This window comes from Cnephaeus nilssonii, assembly GCF_951640355.1.
Source record: "Cnephaeus nilssonii genome assembly, chromosome: X".
Taxonomy (NCBI): domain Eukaryota; kingdom Metazoa; phylum Chordata; class Mammalia; order Chiroptera; family Vespertilionidae; genus Cnephaeus; species Cnephaeus nilssonii.
The window spans coordinates 2191672-2212460 of NC_137071.1; the positions used below are offsets into that span (position 1 = coordinate 2191672).

General features: G+C 47.8%; 1 protein-coding gene across 3 annotated transcripts in view; it reads left to right on the top strand.

The window, feature by feature from the left end:
- Positions 1–20789, top strand: part of FRMPD4 (FERM and PDZ domain containing 4) — a gene marked incomplete at both ends in the record, with an annotated part of 720410 nt that overhangs the window by 517792 nt on the left and 181829 nt on the right. For all 3 annotated transcript variants that reach the window (XM_079764311.1, XM_079764309.1, XM_079764310.1), the window contains one exon: positions 11436–11552. In XM_079764311.1, coding sequence (XP_079620437.1) covers positions 11436–11552 — 117 coding nt within the window. The remainder of the gene's footprint in view (positions 1–11435; positions 11553–20789) is intronic.

The window sequence follows — 20789 nt, forward strand, 5'->3', positions numbered from 1 at the left end:
CACTTTGCAAAGATCAAATGTCTCATTCAAGGCAGAGCTGCATCTGACTTTGATGGCCACCCCTGCGTGCAGTGTTTGGGGACTCTACATACGTGTCCTCAGACGCCCAGGATGTCTTGAGTATGTCACAGCATTTCATACAGAGTGAGGCTACAGTTCGTATGTCCAAATTTTTGGAAAGGGAACCTGTTAGCCTGGATGTAAGTCTCCTGGGAGTTCTCCCAGATCCCCAGTTAGGAAATGTAATTCAGTCAGCTGGTGAGAGGTTTGGATTGAAACTCACACAACAGAATCACACAATCGGTTTTATTGTGTGGGGTGCGGAACCATGCAATGAAGCAGATGAAGATCATTAGAAAAAGGTTCAAATGTGGTTATGAAAATAGACATCCCAATGTCTTTTACCAGCGGTAAACTCGTTTTAAAAATATATATATTTTTATTGATTTCAGAGAGGAAGGAAGAGGGAGAGAGAGAGATAGAAACATCAATGATGAGAGAGAATCATTGATTGGCTGCCTCCTGCATGCCCCACACTGGGGATCGAGCCTGCAACCTGAGCATGAGCCCTTGATCAGAATCGAACCCGGGACCCTTCAGTCCGCAGGCCGACGCTCTATCCACTGAGCCAAACCGGCCAGGGCGGTAAACAAACTCTTGATTAATACTGCATTGGAGCTTGAGAGAAATGGTTTGGTGATGAACATATTTCTGAGTTTCTGCTTTTAGGAGGCTTAGCATGAATTGTTAAAGTAGTTTTCGACTGCCTGCTTTCCCCCCTTTGCTGTATTTTCCTGTCCTCCTTGTCACAACAGAAGTGAAATCTTAAAAATAGTTGGTAGGCTGATTCCTGCTCCCGTCTGCGTGGCCTTGATGGTATTTTCACCCCATCAGTGTCGCTTTCTTCTCAGGCGCCGGCCCTGGCAGCTGCTAATGAGGGCGCGTAGGATGGAAACCTTCCCTCTTGCAGGAGACTGCAATGCTGTGGCTACTGGTTGAATGAAGAGAGTTATGTTCTTCTAAAAAACAAATACATTTTTTTTGCCCTAGCGGGTTTGGCTCAGTGGATAGAGTGTTGGCCTGCGGACTGAAGGGTCCCAGGTTTGATTGCAGCCAAGGGCATATGCCTGGATTGTGGGCTCGATCCCCAGTGGGGGGCATGCAGCAGGTAGCCGATCAATGATTCTCTCTCATAATTGATGTTTCGCTCTCTCTATCTTTCTCCCTTCCTCTCTAAAATAAAATCTAATCTAATAATAGACAAATATGCAAATTGACCGCACCTTCGCTATGCCCAAGCCACGCCCACCAGCCAAGCCACGCCCACCAACCAATCAGGACGGATATGCAAATTATCCAAACAAAGATGGCGGCTAATTTGCATATCGCGACAGCGTAGAAAGAAGCCAAGAGCTGCAGAAGGGAGCAAAGCTGCAGAGAAGCAAGCAAGCCGGGGGCGGGGAGGAGAAGGGAGGAGCGGAGGCGGGGCCAGGGGAGAAGGAAGTTGAGCAGGCGGGGCCGGGGGAGAAGGGAGAAGCGGAGGCGGGGCCAGGGGAGAAGGGAGGAGCGGAGGCGGGGCCGGGGGAGAAGGGGCGGGGCCGGGGGAGAAGGGGCAGGGCCGGGGGAGAAGTTAGAAAAGCAGGGGGCTGGCGGAGATCGCGGGGCGGGGGACAAGGGAGGAGCGGAGGCGGGGCCGGGGGAGAAGGGAACAGCAGGCGGGCTGGCAGAGAAGGCGGGGCAGGGGACAAGGGAGGAGAGCAGGCAGGGTGGGGTAGAGTGCAGCAGGAAACCCTATTGCAGGATTTTTCCTGCAACGGGAACGCTAGTATATATATATTAATAAAAAATAAAATAAAAAGCAAATACATTTTTATTGATTTCAGAGAGGAAGGAAGAGGGAGAGAGAGAGAGAAACATTAGTGAGGAGAGAGAATCATGGATCGACCACCTCCTGCACGCCCCCTACTGGGATGGAGGCCAAAACCCAGGCCTGTGCCCCAACCGGGAATCCTGGTTCATAGGTCAGCGCTTAACCCCTGAGCCACATGGTCGGGCCGAGAAAGTTATGTTCTGAGAGAGAAGAGAAGGCAGCCTGATTCCGAACAGGCCTGAGCACCAACAGCATCATTAGCTGCAACCAAAACACTGGGTTGGTTAGTCAGTTACTCATGGGGACACGGAACCTTGAAGGACAGGAACCCCTCCACCCTAATGGGGCACACCGAGGTGGTCACCGAAGGAACGAGGCTTCCGCCAAACTTGGAGCTTTTTAAATTCTTCCAGAACCATCTTTGGTTCGTTTTTCTCAGTCCCTCTCCGCTCCCTTTGCCGGAACCCCCACGGCACGTCCACCTTGAATGTCATCTGCTTACATGTCGCGTGAAGTTAGTTCTGTTATTTGGTGGGTACTAGAACCCAAGCTCCATTTAGAGCAAAATACGTGAAAAAATACTTGACATTTTGTAACACCATCTGTAAGACTAAATAGCCTTAGGTTATTCAGAAAATAATCTCTGTGAGTCCAAAGAAATAAGGAGGGTCACATTTGGGGTCATGTGTGATTTGCTTGGATGTGTGTGTTGTCATTCTCGGTCAGGGATGAATACCTGAATAGATGTGGCTTACCTGAAGTAGACATGATAATGAACTTCTCAGTCCCCATTCCCGAGGATACAGCTTCATCCTGGCTCCTGGCGTGAAATACTACCAGGTGTGCAAGGTAGCCCAGAAGTTCAAGTCAGACCTCGTTATGGTACAGTGTAAGTCAAGCATGTCAAACTCGCGGCCTGCGGGCTGCATACCTGGTTTATGTGGCCCGTGTCAGCCTTTGAGTTTGACATGCTTGGTGTACGTGAGATGGATTTTAAGAGTAGGAAGCCTCAGGCTTATGTCCTGGGTACGCTTCTAACTAGTTGTATGATGCCAGCAGGAGCTTTGCATGGGGTGAGTTTGGGTGGGCTCTAGCCTCCTCACCCCCCATTTCTACCCCAGTACAATGGCGGTCAAACACAGTCTCCCTTCCAATGGGATGGCTGGGCCCATCTCCCTCCAGGGAGGAGATCTGGTGCCTCCACTGGACATTGAGCCTCAGTTTCTTCACCTTTAGAATAGGCTCATTGTTGCTTCCCGCACACCTTGTTGCTTACTGAGGCAGGCCTGTGAGTACCCAAGGAATCCTGTCTGTAGAGGTGCTGTTGAAACGTGGAGGTCAAATACAAAAGTTACCTTCATTCTAATAGAACCACTTGTAACGCAGCGTGTGGTCTGATGGGACGTCCTGAATGAGTCCAGCTCTGTCCTGCGGGGCTTTCTGCATCTCACTGAGCTGCAGATCGTGGCCGTGAGCTGGGTGTTGCTTCCATTTGACACAAAAACTGAAACCCAGAAAGACCAAGTCATTCGCCCAAAGCCGTGCAGCCATTAAAGTGGCCAACCTGGGATTTGAAGTCGTTCTCTGTGACGTAAAGATATAATCTATATATATATAAAAGCCTAAGCGACTGTTAGGACTGGTCAGCTGCTCGACCGGTCGCTATGACACGTGCTGACCACCAGGAGCTTCCCCCTGGTGGTCAGTGCGCTCCCATAGTGGTTGCGCCGCTCAGCCAGAAGCCGGGCTCACGGCTGGCGAGAACAGCTGTGGTGGCGGGAGTCTCTCCTGCCTCCGCGGCAGCACTACCGAGCGGCAGCAGGCGCAACGGGGCTGGATTGAGTGGGAGCGGCGTGGTGCCTGGCCTGGGCTCGGGCTCCTCCCCGGCTGCCTGCGGCTTCACTCACCTCTACACCCCTCGGGGGATGTCAGGCTGCCGGTTTCGGTCCAATCTCCGCAGGGGTCCTGGAATGCGAGAGAGCGCTGGCCAGGCTGAGGGACCCCACCGGTGCATGAATCCGTGCACCGGGCCTCTAGCCCATCATAATTAGGCTTTGTGTGGAAATTTGCGAAGTCCTTTTCTGTTTTGTTTTAAGTGTATTAAGCACCAAGTATATGTTCAATTCTGAGCTCGGAATCATACACTCCTTATGTTACGAGCTAAGCGGGGCACATTGTCATTGAGGCAGGATCGTTCTGTGTTCGGGGGCATCCTCTGCATTGAAGGATGTGCAGCAACATCCCTGGTCTCATCCCTGAGCCCCGCCCCTAGCTGTGACAGCCACCAACGTCTCTAGACATTGCCATGTGTCTCCCTGGGCCAAAATCACCCCCGGAAAGAATCACTCAGTGAGACTAATTCCAGTTTCCAGGTAATGAAAATGTAGTAGAAGGGGTTTAACATCCAGGGTCACAGAGCTAGTGAATGGCAGGATTTGAATCTGACTCCAGACTCTGGAAACTGTTATCTTCCTTCGCCCTGGCAGCCTCCTTTTTTCTTTTTTCTTTTGTTTGTTTGTTTGTTTTTGTTAATCCTCACCCGAGGATATTTTTCCATTGAGTTTTAGGGCGAGTAGAAGGTAGAGGGAGAGATGGAGAGAAACATCGATGTTAGAGAAACATTGATTGGTTGCCTCCCACTAGGGCCTTGACTGGAATCGAACCCAGGACCTTCAGTCCTCAGGCCAACACTCTATCCACTGAGCCAAACCGGCTAGGGCTACAGCATCCTTTTTTCTGATACTGAGCTGCGTTTCCTGGGAAACTCAGGTCACCGTAGCAGCCTACAGGTCATTTCTAAGCCTTCCTGCTGCTAGGTCAGTTTTGCCCTCAAGATTTGGTCCAGGGCTGAGAGGTGTGCCCGCAGGAGGAGACCCTGGGTCGCTCACCCAAGGTCCCAACGCTAACCCCTCTGCAGCTTTGCCTGTCCCCTTCGCAGCTGCTCTCTCTTCACGCATCAAGATCTTTTTTGTCAGGACACTTTCAATCTGTTGCTGAGAATAGATGGGGGAAGCACAAAGTTGCCAACCAGTTCAGTGAGTCCTGGGGAGTTTCCGGAGGGCCTGAAATAGCCCGGCCGATGTAGGTCGCTATTTTTAAGGCTGAGCTAAGTGTTTGAAAGTGGCTCACACAGCCATGGTCTCGAGTTGAAGTCACAGAACATCGGACTTGCAAGGGATCTCGAGGCCGGGCCGAGACCAGTGGAAATTGACCCTCTGCGCACACAGCTGGGATTCCTGGCTCCTGGGGAGAAGTATCTAATATTTTCTTCTCCTTTGAGAGCAACTTAACCTTCCAGAGGTGTTACTGGGGCTAGTCTTAACCCGTTCTTGCCAGACTAGGGGGGAAAAAGTAGATGATGATCCTTCTACCCTTTTTCTATTTTGAGAATGGATAAAACCATTGTGCGGGCATCGCTCCCCGGAGGCCTATATCTCTCCAGGGTTACAGAGAGCTTTATCTGGCAGAGTCTTTAGAACACTTAGGATATTGTGAGCCAGGCAACATAGACTCCTTAGCACAGAGCTTGGCATCGCATAATCCCTTAATAAATGTCAGGAGTTGTTAACAACTTGCCTCTCTTCAAAATAGAGCCCATTCTTTTTACTATTATTTTTTAAAATATTGTTATGGATTTCAGAGAGGAAAAGAGAGGGAGAGAAACAGCCATGATGAGAGAGAAGCATGGATCGGCTGCCTCCTGCACTCCTCCTAGTGGAGATCAAGCCCACAACCTGGGCATGTGCCCTCGACCAGAATAGAACCCGGGACCCTTCAGTCCACAGGCCGAAGCTCTATCCACTGAGCCAAACCAGCTAGGGCAGGATATCTATATCTATATCTATATCTATATCTATATCTATATCTATATCTATATCTATTATGCACTGGCCCTGCTGCTGATCTACAAGCGGCCACCTCTTTGCCTCTGGGTAGAAAGAACTGTGTCTTCAGCAGTGATTGGATGGGCGGCATTTGGGAGTGGTGGGGAGTTTGGTGCAGCCATAGAGGTGGGATTCGGAAAAGGTTGCTGGAGCATCTTCCCAGCAGAGAGTAAACTGAGCTTCAAGGATGGATGTTGTTGTTGGGGTGGCCTTCCAGTAAGCACACTGCATAGAGCGGCAGCCAAGTCCCCCCAGTTATGACCTGCACCCTTGTTTTTTCTCCAGACCCTTATCGTTACATATGCACAAACACTGCTACCTTTGTTCTACTCTCACTTTGAATTATTTGAGTTCTACTCATGCCTTTCTGACCTGTGTATTTTTTTAAAAAATATGTTTTTATTGATTTTAGAGAGAGAAGAAGGGAGAGGGAGAGAGATCTAAAGAATCTTCAAGGAGAGAGAAACATCCATTGGCTGCCTCCTGCTGGACATCGAACCCACAACCAGGGCATGTGCCCTGATCTGGAATCCAACCGGAGACCTGGTGCATGAGATGATGCTAAATCAAGTGACCCACACTGGCCAGGGCCAGGGCCCATGTATTTCGTATTAACAAACAGGTGTATAGTCATGTCTGAGTTTAATTATTCAATTCTTTGTTTTGTAACAACTGCTGTCCCTTGACCTGAATTAACTCAATTAGTGTTTGTGGATTTTTCCAGTAGCTTCACTTGGTGTTTCATGACAAAAGGAAACAGCTCTGTGGACTGTTGCTGACAACTTCCTGAACATTCTGGACAGGACACAATGTAGCTCATAATAAAATGCAGGCTTCCTCCAGCTCCTTATTACAGTCCTTTCATTTACATGTCAATTGTATTAGAAAGGCTGTGTCTTTCTTTTAGTGATTTAGATTCTGGGAGTGGAGGGTTGGGAGAAGGGAAGAAAGGAAAAGAGAAGAGAAAAGACAGTGTACTGTGTTTGTCTTCAATAAGTTAGCCGAGCCCGAGCCGGGTTGGCTCAGTGGATAGAGCGCTGGCCTGCCGACTGAAGGATCCCAGGTTTGTTTGTTTGTTTGTTTTTAAATATATAGTCTTTATTGATTTTAGGGAGGAAGGGAGAGGGAGAGAGAGATAGAAACATCAATGATAAGAGAGAACCATTGACTGGCCGCCTCCTGCACGTCCCCTACTGGGGATCAAGCCGGCAACCCAGGCATGTGCCCCTGACTGGAATCGAACCCTGGACCCTTCATTCCGCAGGCTGATGCTCTATCCACTGAGCCAAACCAGCTAGGGCAGGATCGCAGGTTTGATTCTGGTCTAGGGCACTTGCCAGGGTTGCGGGCTCAATCCCCAGTAGGGGGTGTGCAGGAGGCAGCCCATCAATTATTTTCTCTCATCATTGATGTTTCTAACTCTTTCTGCTTCTTCCTTCCTCTCTGAAATCAATCATATATATACTAGTGGCCTGATGCACGAAGATTCGTGCAAGAATGGGCCTTCCTTCCCCTGGCTGCCAGCACTGACTTCGCTCTGGCCGGAGCCGCCTTTTCCCTCTGGCCCAGAGCCGCCTTCCCATGCTGCCCAGAGGCCAGGAGTGGCTGGGGTGGTGCGGAACGCAAGCGTCCCACTCTGCCCCTGCCACTCAGCGCCTGCCTATGAAAATTAATCTGCCATCTTTGTTGGGTTAATTTGCATACTCACTCCTGATGGGCTGGTGGGCATTGTGAAGGTATGGTCAATTAGCATGTTGCTCTTTTATTAGTGTAGATATATATATAAAATAGGTTAGCTGTCCTGGGAAAGGTCAACATTCAGATACAGTACATAAATGAATAATCCAGAATAAATTGTTGTGCTCTCTGCATAGGCCTCCTTTCACTTTCAAAAATATTCTTTGTGGCACCTCACACTGTACGAATCCTTTTCAAGCCTTTGTAATAGAGAACATACTGTGTTCATACCCCTCCGGGCTGGTTCTTTTGGGGGAGTGGGGCCTTAGAAAGCATTCACATGCTAGTGCAGAGAAATTGGCGGTTTCGGGGGTCCCTCGGGGTGGAAATTCATGTGTTTTCTCGCTGCAGGAAAGCAGCACCTTTTGTAAAACACCGCCTGGGGAAACGGCTGCTGCTGACTTTTGCATGAAGAAGAGGAACAAACACATTCTTTCCGTGTCTTTGTTATTTAATAGTCATCGGGCAAGAAATCACCGCGCCTGTGCATTCTAAATTTGCCAGACCCGTGTTCAATGTGTGAGCTCTCGCTCACCACACGTCATGAAGGATGTGGGAAAACCGACAGGAAGTTCAAGATCGAGGGAGGCGGTTAAAATGATGCAAAAGAGTCCCTCTGCACAGTACTTACAGGAAATGGGCTTGTTTCTCTAGAGAGTAGTGCTGGGTCTTGGTCAGGTGCATGAGGTGTGGGGGGGGGAGGGTTGCCATGCGTTACCCTGCAGCCTGGGGAATGAAGTCTCTCCTCATTACAGAAAGGTTGACACTCCTGCCTGACCAGCGTTGCTCAGTGGTTGAGCGTGGACCTAGGAACCAGGAGGTTATGGTTCGGTTCCCGGTCAGGGCACAGGCCTGAGTGGCAGGCTCGATCCTCAGTGGGGGACGTGCAGGAGGCAGCCAATCCTTGATTCTCTCTCATCATGGATGTTTCTCTCTCTCCCTCTTGCTTCCTCTCTGAAATCAATAAAAAATGTTTTTTTAAAAAAAGGTTGACAAATAAAAATAAATAATAAAAGAAAGGTTGACACCCGCATTTGGGGTGTTGTTCACATGCGATGTGTCATTGATAGTGTAAGTTGTGAATGTTGGGCCTGGCCTAGGAGGCGAGGCGGGGTATTGACTGGTGGATGGTGAGGCCTGGACAGGCGCCCCCGCGCCCCCCCCCCCCAATCCTCCCCACACTCTTTGGCGCCGGTCTGCAACTGGGAGCTATCCAGGCCTCTTGCAGGCCATCCGGGGAGTCACTGCACCTGGACTGAAAGGCCAAGGCATGCGCAGTATTGCTCAGCCCTAATTGGTATTGTTCAGCCCTAACTGGTATTGCTCAGCCCTAACTGGTATTGTTCAGCCCTAACTGGTACTGCTCAGCCCTAACTGGTATTGTTCAGCCCTAACTGGTACTGCTCAGCCCTAACTGGTATTGTTCAGCCCTAACTGGTATTGCTCAGCCCTAACTGGTACTGCTCAGCCCTAACTGGTACTGCTCAGCCCTAACTGGTACTGCTCAGCCCTAACTGGTATTGCTCAGCCCTAACTGGTATTGCTCAGCCCTAACTGGTATTGTTCAGCCCTAACTGGTACTGCTCAGCCCTAACTGGTACTGCTCAGCCCTAACTGGTATTGCTCAGCCCTAACTGGTACTGCTCAGCCCTAACTGGTACTGCTCAGCCCTAACTGGTACTACTCAGCCCTAACTGGTATTGCTCAGCCCTAACTGGTACTGCTCAGCCCTAACTGGTACTGCTCAGCCCTAACTGGTATTGCTCAGCCCTAACTGGTACTGCTCAGCCCTAACTGGTACTGCTCAGCCCTAACTGGTATTGCTCAGCCCTAACTGGAACTGCTCGTTTCCTTTGCATCGACAAGCTCTGTGGGAGCCTTGGGCCTCGGTGAGAGGTCAGTGGAATTTCTGCAGGCGCCCCGCCACGGGGCTCAGGCCTCTGGTTAGGGATGCTGACCACCTGCTCGTCACGCGGAGTCCCTGCCCCCTTCCTCTTCATCTTGGAAAGCCACTGTTGCAGCAAATTCTCTGTAGCCTCTCCTTCCGTGTCGCTGATGAGGCCACATGTCAAAGCTAACATACGGATTTTGGCTGGAAGTGACGTGGAGAGTTTGTCTAGGGCTGAGTGGCGCACCTTGCTTGCAGTGCGGTGACACGCGTGGAAAAATTGCCTTTTTGGGGAGGCGTTCAGGATACTGAGGCTTGGGTGGTTTGACCCCCAGACCCGTAAAACTGGGAGTTTACTTTGACTTGTGTGTTTACTGTATTGTGGGGTGATATCCACTTACCAGTACGCGCCAACCTGTCCTAGCGTCCTTTCTCAGTAGTGCTCGCCTCATGGAAAGTGTGCAGAACTTTTCCTCACAACTAGCTTGTGTGTCCTCAGGAAACACTTCGTCCTGCTGAGCCATTTGTTGTTTCCCCATCTGTAAAACGGGATAAGTACATGCACCTCACAGGGCCTCTGAAAAAGCAAGCAAGAGCCCAGCCGGTGTGGCTCAGTGGTTGTCTGGCATACCTTAAACCACTCTCCAGTATCAGACCCGGGCCTTTAAAAATCTGTCACATGCAAGATAAGTGTGTGGTAATAATTGGAAGAGAAACACACACCCACACCTTCTATAGCTGAAAATACTGGTGGCAACTGAGCAGCCCAGGGTCATTAAGTGGGGGTTTCTTGAATTGAGGTTCATGGACCGGGGTGAGTCTCTAAACCACCCATGTCAGACTCAAAGGCTAACACGGGCCAAAGAAACAAGGTTTACGTTTCTGTGGGCCGCAAAAGCTTCCATTTTCATAGAAACGTAGGTTTTTTTCCATAGAGACATGCTGAATACAAAGGGCTGAAATAAGTGAGTAATTATTAACATAATAATAAAACATTTTAATAAAAATTAATATTTTTTATTGAACATTAACTTACCAGACACTGAATAACTGCACAAATGAATAAGCATAATGCAAATAAACCTATTTTTCTTGTTCTCTGAAAGCGAAATATTTCCTGTTGCGCACACCTAACAAGTCAGTCCAAGACTAATGACGTGGCCATCGGCTGCTAGAATATTCGCTGCTGGTATTGGTGGGGAGAAATGGTGCGCCTGTGCTTAAGGCGCAGAAGAGAAATGAATGCAACACGATTATAGTCATCAGTCATTAGTGAACGTTGTAGTTCGTTATTAGTAATTATGTGTAACAGGATATTGTAAAAATTAAGTTGCGAAATTTTTATTAAAACGTTTCTTACATACCGTTACATTGGCTGGGCCGCAAAAATATTCATTGTGTGTTGTGTGCAGTCCGCGGGCCGCGAGTTTGACATGCTTGCTCTAAACCCTTTTAGAGGTTAGGTCAAAACTATTTTGCTAGCCCGGCCCATGTCACTCAGTGGTTTGCTTCTTGGTCAGGGCACATGCCTGGGTTGTGAGCTTGATCCCCAGTAGGGGGCGTGCAGGAGGCAGCCGATTGATGTTTCTCTCTCCTCATTGATGTTTCTCTCTCCCTCTCCCTTCCTCTCTGAAATCAGTAAAGACAGATTTTTTTAAAATATATTTTATTGATTTTTTTACAGAGAAGAAGGGAGAGGGATAGAGAGCTAGAAACATTGATGAGAGAGAAACATTGATCAGCTGCCTCCTACACGCCCCCTACTTGGGATGTGCCCCCAACCAAGTTACATGCCCTTGACCGGAATCGAACCTGGGACCCTTCAGTCCGCAGGCCGACGCTCTAGCCACTGAGCCAAACCGGTTTGGGCAAGACAGATTTAAAAAAAAAAAGAGTAAACAAGATTCTATATAGAAAAGTACAAAGCATGATACCTGCCACAAAATATTCACGTAGTCAGCTGGGATACAGCCCACAGTTGTGAGAAGCGTCTCAGAGGAAAGGTGCAGGAGTCCGTTGCAATGATGCTTTTCTTCCTTTCGTTCTTCTTTTGCAGCCACAGGACGAAGTCTTCAGGCTGGCCACCTCCCTCGGGGACCTGGGGCTTGAACCAGGTTCCGCCCTATGGATGGGAGATGACGGCGAACCGGGATGGCCGGGACTGCTTCATCAGGTAGGCGGCATAGACGACTTAACAGCAAGATCTCTGGCTCTTGGGGGTCTCTGTTTGACCCTCTACTCAGGAGAATTAACAGACTTCAGTTAGGGACCCATAGGCATTGGGCGGCCCTGACACAAACAGCTTGGTTCCCCGTGTTCTCTGTATCTTGTGACATGGCTTTGCTTTGTTCTTGGACAAGCACCATCTTAAAGTGACCGTTCCCGATAGGGCATGGTCACCGTGGGCCAGAACCGACGTTTTCCTGCCTAAATCCCAGGCCAGCCGGACTCATTGTCTGAGGCGACCACAGAAGTTGGCCATGAGGACTATCATTGAGCATGCTTTCTAGAAATAGTCAGCACCGAAATGGAACTGCCTCACCTATTACTCGAAAAGTCTGCTCAAAGGATGTATGACCCGATTCATTATGACCCATAATGAATCGGGTCATACATTTCTCACGGTGATATTGGTACCAGGAAACCCCCATCTGGGCTCGGGCTGCCTGTCGCTGTGTCCAATCATGACGGCAGGGTTGAGTCATATAAGGCGTTTATTGAGAAGGCCAGCCCACCAAGACAGGGTGTCTTACAGCAAGGTGCCGGGGACAGGATGATAAAAGGGAGTGGGCTGGGGTGCTGCGTGCAGGCCTGGGGGGTCTGCAGACGTCAGCTATTGTCCTTAGTCATCAGGCGATGAGATGATGTGGACGAGATGATGTTTTGGCTGCTGGTGGGTCGGCCTGACCACGCTCATCTGTTCTGCTTGCTGGATTCACCGCTGAGTCACCTCCCCAGTCGCTTCACACAGGCCTTGAAAAGGAAACTTAAGAAAAACTTAACTCCCTATTCACTTATCAGAAACTTAACCCCCTACTCACATAAGCCTGTGTGTTCTAAGATTTAAAACAATACGATTACTTTTCAGATTAATTCAGGTGCTCTATCTATTAGGTTATAAGTCCCCCTTATCAATATTGGGTAAGATTTTGGATTGTTGTGGAAGCTCCTATTTTTAATTCTGGTAAAATATATATAACATAAAATTTGCCATTTTTAGCCATTTTTAGTTGTACCAATTAGTGCCATTAAGTATGTCCACTATGTTGAGCAGCCATCACTAGTATCCATTTCTAGAACTTTTTCTTATCATCCCCAACAGAAACTCTGTACCATTAAACCAGCGGTCGCCAACCTTTTGGACCTCATGGACCACCAGTAGTTCGCACACCACTGGTTGGCGACCACTGCATTAAACAATAACTTCCTATTCCCCTCTCCAACCCCTGGTAAACTCTATTCTACTTTCTGTCTCTATGAATCTGTCTATTCTAGATACTCACCTAAGTGAAATCATATAGTGTTTGTCTTTTTTGTCTGGCTTATTCCACTCAGCATATTATCCTCAAGGTTCATCCATGCTGTAGCACATATCAGAATTTCATTTCTTTTCAAAAATTAATAATATCCCCTTGTATGGCTATATACCACATTTGTTTATCTATTCATCTGCCAATGGATCATTGGGGCTCTTGTGAACAGTGCTTCTATAGACACCGGTGTACAAGTTTCTGTTTGTGTCCCTGTTTTCCACTTTCTTGGGGATCTAGTTGGGAGCGGAATTGCTGAATCATATGGCAATTCAGCATTTACCTTTCTGAGGACCCACTACACATTTCCACAGTGCTCTGATGGTTTGCAGTTGTATGAGAATACTTACATAACACTTCTCAAAACAGCAGCGGTCCGCGCTGCTTTCTTCTCCAACCTAAGTGAAATTCTTAATTATGAGAAATTAGTGACATCGATTTGCAATCCGGAAGCACAGTTTGCCCTGGTCTAATACAATTGAGCAGAGATTGGTGGCCAAGGGGAACAAATCTTTCACACCGCGGGGTGAATTGTTTTATGGAGTGACCAGCGAACACAGGCTCATCATGAGAAGTGGGGAGTCATTTTTATAAGAATTAAAATACCTGCCAAGATTGGGGAATTGATCTCTTGGGCATCCCGCACCTTCATGTTTGGATTGTTGGAACATAGCTAGGGAAACGATCACATGTTTCCCAGTCTCTGCAGCTCAAATCTCTTCCCTTCCTAGAATTGTTGTGGCGGGGAGAGAACACCCCTCTTCAAAGTACAGTTGGGGGCTGAAGGGCTTGCCTCCTGGGTCCCTCCTGGGAAATTCAGGTTGCCCTTGAACATGACCCACTGCAGGGAGCCCTCATGTTGCTAGAAAGATATTTTTATACTGCATTGTGCCATCTATTTTGTAACATGGTTATGGGTTTATATAATAGACTCAGTTGTGGTGGCCTAGATACTTTGATTCGAAACAGTAAAAATTTCTGGCAAAAAAATAAAAATTTCAAAAAACATGGATCATGAATTTATGAAGGTGTAGCTCAGACTTCTCCTCTTACAGTGGGTTTTTCTTTTTCTCGGGTAGATTTGGGTTCTAGGCTATTTGATCCATAGATTAAAATCAAGACTTGCCCTGGTGTCATTTTAACATGTACAGTGGCCTAACGCCAGCTGTTGAATGTGTAAGAGCCAATCATCAAACGGTAAGTTTTAGAACCAGGTTATCAATGTCACTTTTTCAAATCTGTGGGGGTTTTTGTTTTTGTTTTTTCCTTGAAAAGTAAATTTTCACAATCCTCAGAGACTGTTTTAACCCTTTGCACTCGCTTGCTTTTTTCTCGATTCCTTTATTCTATTGCTAACCGTGTCGAGTCACACTCGACATCCGAGTGCAAAAGGTTAAGATGTCAAGAACAGTTGTACCTTGGCCTGGCTCATGTTGCTCAGTGGGGATCGCCAACCTATGAACCAGGAAGGAAGTCAAGGTCTGATTCCAGGTCTGGGAGCATGCCCAGGTTGCAGGCTCGATCCCCAATAGGGGGCGTGCAGGAGGCAGCAGATCCATGATTCTCTCTCATCATTGATGTTTCTATCCCTCTCCATCTCCCTTCCTCTCTATGAAGTCAATAAAAACATATATATATATATTTTTTTTAAATGTGGCTACTAGTGTATTTAAAATCACCTGTTTGCCTTGCATTATTAAAAAACAAACACCACAGTAGTACTTTGGAAATTATTTGTACTTTCCTCGTCTCTAATGAGTTTTACCAAATAATGAGAATCATTCTGATGTGTTTTTTCTTACCTACTGAGTAATGTCCATTATAAAGAGATACTCTAATTACCTGAGTTTCTGGGGAGCCCCAGTTTGCAGTGTGGAGTCTGTCTCTACTCATTAGTTGTAGAAGTTAAATGAACAACTTGAAAGTGAATCCATGGCTAGTAATTAGCCCCTTTGCACTTAATTTTTCACTCTCACATCGTCTCTTTGAAAGAGACTAGATGTCTTCTTTTTTTTTCTCTTTTCTTTTTTTTCTTAAATATATTTTTCTCTTTCCTCTCTCTAAAATCAATTTAAAAAACCATCCTCTAGTGAGGATTTAAAAAAGTCAAAAAGTCATGTAACTCAAACATTTACTGACTCTTACTTTTAAAACAGGTAAATGCTAAATACTAAATAAACGAATTTTAATAAGTTTCTAAGGTAGAATACTTTTATTGATTAACAGTAGAACTTTCCCAGCTCAATAAAACCCACACAGTTTGTGTGAATTCCTGATATGATGAAAATCCCCAAGTTAATCGATGATCAGTCCTCTTTTTATCATTATTGACTTTAGAGACAGAAAGGAAGAGGTGGGGAGAGAGAGAGATTTGCTGTTCCACTTATTGATGCATCCATTGGTTGATTATTGTACATGCTCTGACCAGGGATCGAACCTGCAACCTTGGAATATCAGGACGATGCTCTAACTACTGAGCTGTCTGGCCAGGGCCTAGATGATTGATCGTAATCCAGAAGTAGCTCTCTGTTCTTTGTATGTAAAAAAAACCCCAACAAAACCAAGTTTGTTTGGAGAGATGAAAAACCAATGATGCCAAAAATGACTGTTAGTTGTTCTTGCAGTCAAGGTGGTTGGTGGGTACTACACAAATATTTCTGCTGAGCAGGGCTACTAATATGTATAATAATTATAGAATAGAGAGCATCCTGTGTTATTTCTTTTCCATTCTTTAGTTAAATGGAATGACAACATGTTTGTATGTGGGGGTGGGGAGAGTTAATGCAAAAATAATATGCTTCCTAAGTTTGGGGGTTTGATGTTTGTAGATGGAGGCAAATGTTAAAACAAGGACAATATTAAAACACTTGCTGGCAAGATTGATTCTGAGGAGGTGAGTTGGAATCTGTGGAGAGGCATGGTGTGGGGGAGATTTCCATGTTCTACGTTTTCGAGACTGTGTTTTCCTTTTGTAACCCGCTGGTTTTCTGCCCCCCTTCACCCCGCGAGCCTATGAAAGTAGCCCTGCGTGCGTATTGGACAAGACACACTGTTCTCCTCTTCTGCCCGCAATTCCCATGGTGGGCAATTAAACAGGGTTGGGATCTTCTTAATGCAGAATTCAATTCTGAAACCTGAATAGTGGAGATTAGTCATGAGCCGTGGAAACTTCCACTTGATCCTCCAATATCGACTTAGCCCAACTAGGGAGGAGGTTAGCCCTTCCGATCCGCCAGTCAGTTCTGGGGTGAATGTGCAGTGTATTTTGGGCCCATCCATCTCCAGGACGGCCTAACCCGAAAAGAGGCAAGCCCCCTTCTGTGTTGATCACAGCAGAAGACAGTCAAGTCAGGGTGGCAGGATTCTGTCATCATGGAAATGAGAAATGGTGCCCGGCCAGTGTGGCTCAGTGGTAGAGCATGGAACTATGAACCAGGAGGTCACTGTTTGATTCCAGGTCAGGGCACATGCCCAGGTTGCAGGCTCGATCCCCAGCAGGGGGCATGCAGGAGGCAGACGACCCATGATTCTCTCATCATTGATATTTCTATCTCTTTCTCCCTCTCCCTTCCTCTCTGAAATGAATAAAAATCTATAATAATAAAAGTATAATGTGCTAATTAGACCAGACAGCCGAACAACCTTCCGGACATCCTTTCAGACGACCTTCTGGACGAAGCCAGAGCTGCGAGGGCCAAGCCCCTTCCACAAATTTTGTGCATCAGGCCTCTAGTATATATACACTGAGTGGCCAGATTATGATGATTTCTGAATGCATAATAATCTGGCCACTCAGTGTATATCCTATAGAATAAAAGGTTAATATGCAAATTGTCCCCTCGACCAGGAGTTCGACCAGCAGGCAGGCCGGCCAACCGCCCTTGTCCCCTCCCCCTGGCCAGGCTGGGCGGACCCCACCCATGCAAGAATTCATGCACCGGGCCTCTAATATATATATATATATATATAATATATATATATATATATATATATATATAATATATATATATATATATACTGAATGGCCAGATTATTATGCGTTCATAGATCATAATTTACACTGAGTGTATATTTTTAAAGAAATGCCAAAGCCTTACCTCATCTGTATGTGTGATTCTCAAAGTATTCCCTCTAAGCTCTGCCTACTCTAATTCAAGTGTCCCAAAGAGGGAAGAAGCAGTTGATTATCTTCAAACATTGTTTTGTAATGCTAGGGCTATTCTTCAGTATTTTTTCTCGATCTTTACCCCAAGATTTCATAAGAAGTCTCACTGTTATTCTGCGGATGAGACCCTCAATCTCTTACTCTGTGATATTTCTTCTTGAACTTTTCCTTCTCTAAATGTTTTGTAAAGAGTCAAGAAGGGTTCCATTATAAAGATAGATGTGGGTATCGTGGCTGCATCAACTGCTTGTAACAGTCTCCTATTTGAAGCAGATGTCAATTTCCTACTTTGTCGAGCCTACATTTTTAATGCACGTCCGACAAAAGACAAATGAATCTGAGAGATTACACAAGTTGTTACCCTTTGTTTGTGGTAATAAAATGCAGATCTTTCTGGAAATTAACTGTTCTGCCAATAAAAGAAATGAGAGAGATCTAATTGCGGTAGATTGCTCTATTATTTTGTTAGGTTTTAAATATCCAGAGTTAAAAGCTGGCTCATTTATTGACAGACAAACAGACAGACAGATAGAAAGAATTGGCATTATATTAAAGAAGAGGCCATTTGCCTCACTTTTGTGGTTTGGGGAAGAATGCTTAAATAAAATATATCGCTTGCAGTGCACACAATGAATTCTGCATAAACTGCAGATAATTGCCTAATGGCGAGAGCAAATGCCATTTAGTTAAATGAATTCCTTAGGATGCGAGCATCCAGTCAAGAGGAGGAAGGGAGATTGTCATTTTGGAAATGCAGGAACAAAGTTAGCGCGATCGTGTCGTTGCTTGAAACGAGAGGTAATCACGTGTCAACGTGAAAGCAGAGCGTTAGGGGCTGTGTCTCCCCTTCCTTGGAGCAGATTTGTTTTCTTGCGCTTCTGACAAAGCTCCTAGCCGCTGAGTTCATCATCTCTGCTCCTAGCGGGAAGGGAAGTGTGCAGAGCTGATGGGAAGGCTGTTAAAGGGGGGCTGGGCAATGACACTGTCATTCCAGCTCTCACTTGGCATGTGACACCGAGCTGTGTGCTGAGCAGACTTGTCCCTTATCAGAGGCTCTTGCCTTGTCCTGTGCATTTGTTCTGGAAACTTTGCTGCTTGCCCGGCTGGCGTGGCTCAGTCCTTGAGCATCCACCTAGGAACCAGAAGATCATGGTTCTATTCCGGTCAAGGGCACATGCCCTGGTTGCAGGCTCGATCCCTAGTGTGGGGCGCCTAGGAGGCAGCCGATCCATGATTCTCTCTCCTCATTGATGTTTCTCTCTCTCTCCCTCTTCCTTCCTCTCTGAAATCAATAAAAAAATTTTTTTTTTTAATAAAGGAACTTTGCTGGTTTTCTTAATCTGGCCATCACTCTAGGAGAAGACCCTCAAACACGTGGCTTGCTGGTCCGCAGGCCCAGGTCTCTGAAGGGACTGTCATTTCTGCAGTTCCCTGGGCCACTTGACAACAATGACAACACTTTTGGGTGGAGCTGGGGACACCTGCTGGACAAAGGCGCTGTTTCTTCTCCTGACCTCTCCGTGGCCCCGAGGGATGTGCACGAAGTGGGTCACAGAGTCCTCTGGGGGTCACACGGACAGCCCACCTGTGAGGAGGAGAGGCACCTGGGTGAGCAGGTTGCCGTCACAGCCTGTACTGGAAAGGCTGGCTCGGGGCAGCCTGCCACCCTCCGTTCCCCTGCGTGGCCTTTGGATCGCCTCCTCCCGGACTGAGCCAACCCTTGCAGAGAGCAATTTTGATGTCATCGCCCGAAGCTGGGGCACAGGCGGGACACTGTGGCCTGTGCCAAGTGCCAAGTGGGGGGGGGGGGAGGGTGTTGCTGCCAAGTGAATTGGCTGAACTTAAGAGGACATGGGATCACCCCTGTGGCAGGTGTCTGTTCATTGGTGTCTGCGCTCCCATAGAGCAGGGGAGGAGGGCTGGGGACAGAGAGCTTTGCCGTGGCCCACCAGGGGGGTGGGTTAGAGCAGTTCCCTGCCAAGCCCTTGTCCTCTAGGTCCTCTCAAAGCTTGAGTGAGCCCTAGCCGATTTGGCTCAGTGGATAGAGCATCGGCCTCAGGACTGAAAGGTCCCAGGTTCGATTCCTGGTCAGGGCACATGCCCGGGTTGTGGGCTCGATCCCCAGTAGGGGGTGTGCAGGAGGCAGCCGATCCATGGTTCTCTCTCATCATCGGTGTTTCTATCTCTCTCTCCCTCTCCTTTCCTCTCTGGAATCAATAAAAATATATTTTAAAAAACAAGGTCAAATGAGACCCCGTTATTAATAGCCAATTTCTGGGCCACAGCCTCTTCAGTGGCAAGGGTGCTGGGAGATGGCAGTCCTCTCTGTGCCGGCGGGCACTGGTCACTCAGAGTCGAGAGAAGCCATGTCACATCGTGAGCCGGGTTTGGGGACAGTACAAACTGGGAAGGCTGTGAGAATCTCCCCCAGAATGCTCTTTGGATGTTAAAGGACCGCTGCTCAGTCTGCGGGGCGGCCTACCTCATTTTCAAGACCCCATTGCAAAATGGGAATGCAGGCCTCTCGTTCTAAAGCAGGATAGAGGTGCTGATAAAGCTACTCAAATGGAAAGGTTTTCCCCGTCCACCCATGGTCCTTGGCGCCAACTCAAAGCCCACAGGAATCCCCGATTTGGGGCGTGATGGAGAGGGTAACTTTATTCCGTGCCAACCGCTCAGTTGTGATACAGCAGGGCCCTGAGTGAGCACAGCCTGTGTTGTGGAGCGAAGGCGAGTGAACGACCACTGGAGTCTAGACCAAATTAAAATTTAGGGAGCCTTTATTAACCAGCCAGCGACTGCTCTGCCTTTCTCCACTCATGGAGTTCCGAGGGCAGCAGTGACCCTTTGTGTAGGCCCCCTTTTAAGCCCATTTACCACATCCTGTTTTTGCAGAACAAGCAACCCAAGACAAAACAGTTTTTCCCAAGCAACGTCAGAGTCATGCCATTGACGACCATGTTATTCACAGGGTCATCCTGTTCTTCAGAAAGCTGACAGTGTTCTATGAAAGAAGGCCTACATGCTGGGAAGGGGCCATGAGTCCCAATCTCAAGGCCTGGCCTGGTGTCAGCACTGACAACTCTATCTGGGCCACAGTCCACGGCCTAATTCAAAAATTCCCACTCTCCAACACCTGTCTGTGAGGGGTCCTAGGGCCAGGCCCAGCTCCAGCGACACAGCTGTGCCCGTTCCTCCCATGATCTGCCCCGCTTTGCTCTATGCGGGTTTGCTTGTTAGGCTGGGCCGCTCTGGGCCACTCTGCTCTGGTGCAACACCATCAGTGTTTCAGCTCAGCCAGGGAGATGTCTTCAGTCTTCAGTGGACAGGGAACCTGGGCTCTCCCAGCTAGAGGCCAGGGAGCTGGCTTATATGGACAGAAGTCTCTGCCCCTGGTCCCTGATTGGTCAGAGCCACTCTGGTGGTAGCTGCGCAGCTCCAATTGGCTGGAGAAAGCCTCAGTCCTATTGGCTGAAATAGGGCGCCAGGCCCACCTTTATAAGCCTGGCTCAGCCAGCAGGTGGACATGCAGCAGGCAGTGCAGTGCAGGCTGCTCCCTGACATGCAGTTTGTGGGAGAGGGCCCTGTATGGAAATGGCTGCCAGGCTGTTTGCTTTATAACATTTGAGCCCACTTAGCCACCAGGAGCCCTTCGGAGGGGGTGTCTTCTATTTACAGGGTTCACTGCCCTTTCTTCTGTCAACATGGCCTACTC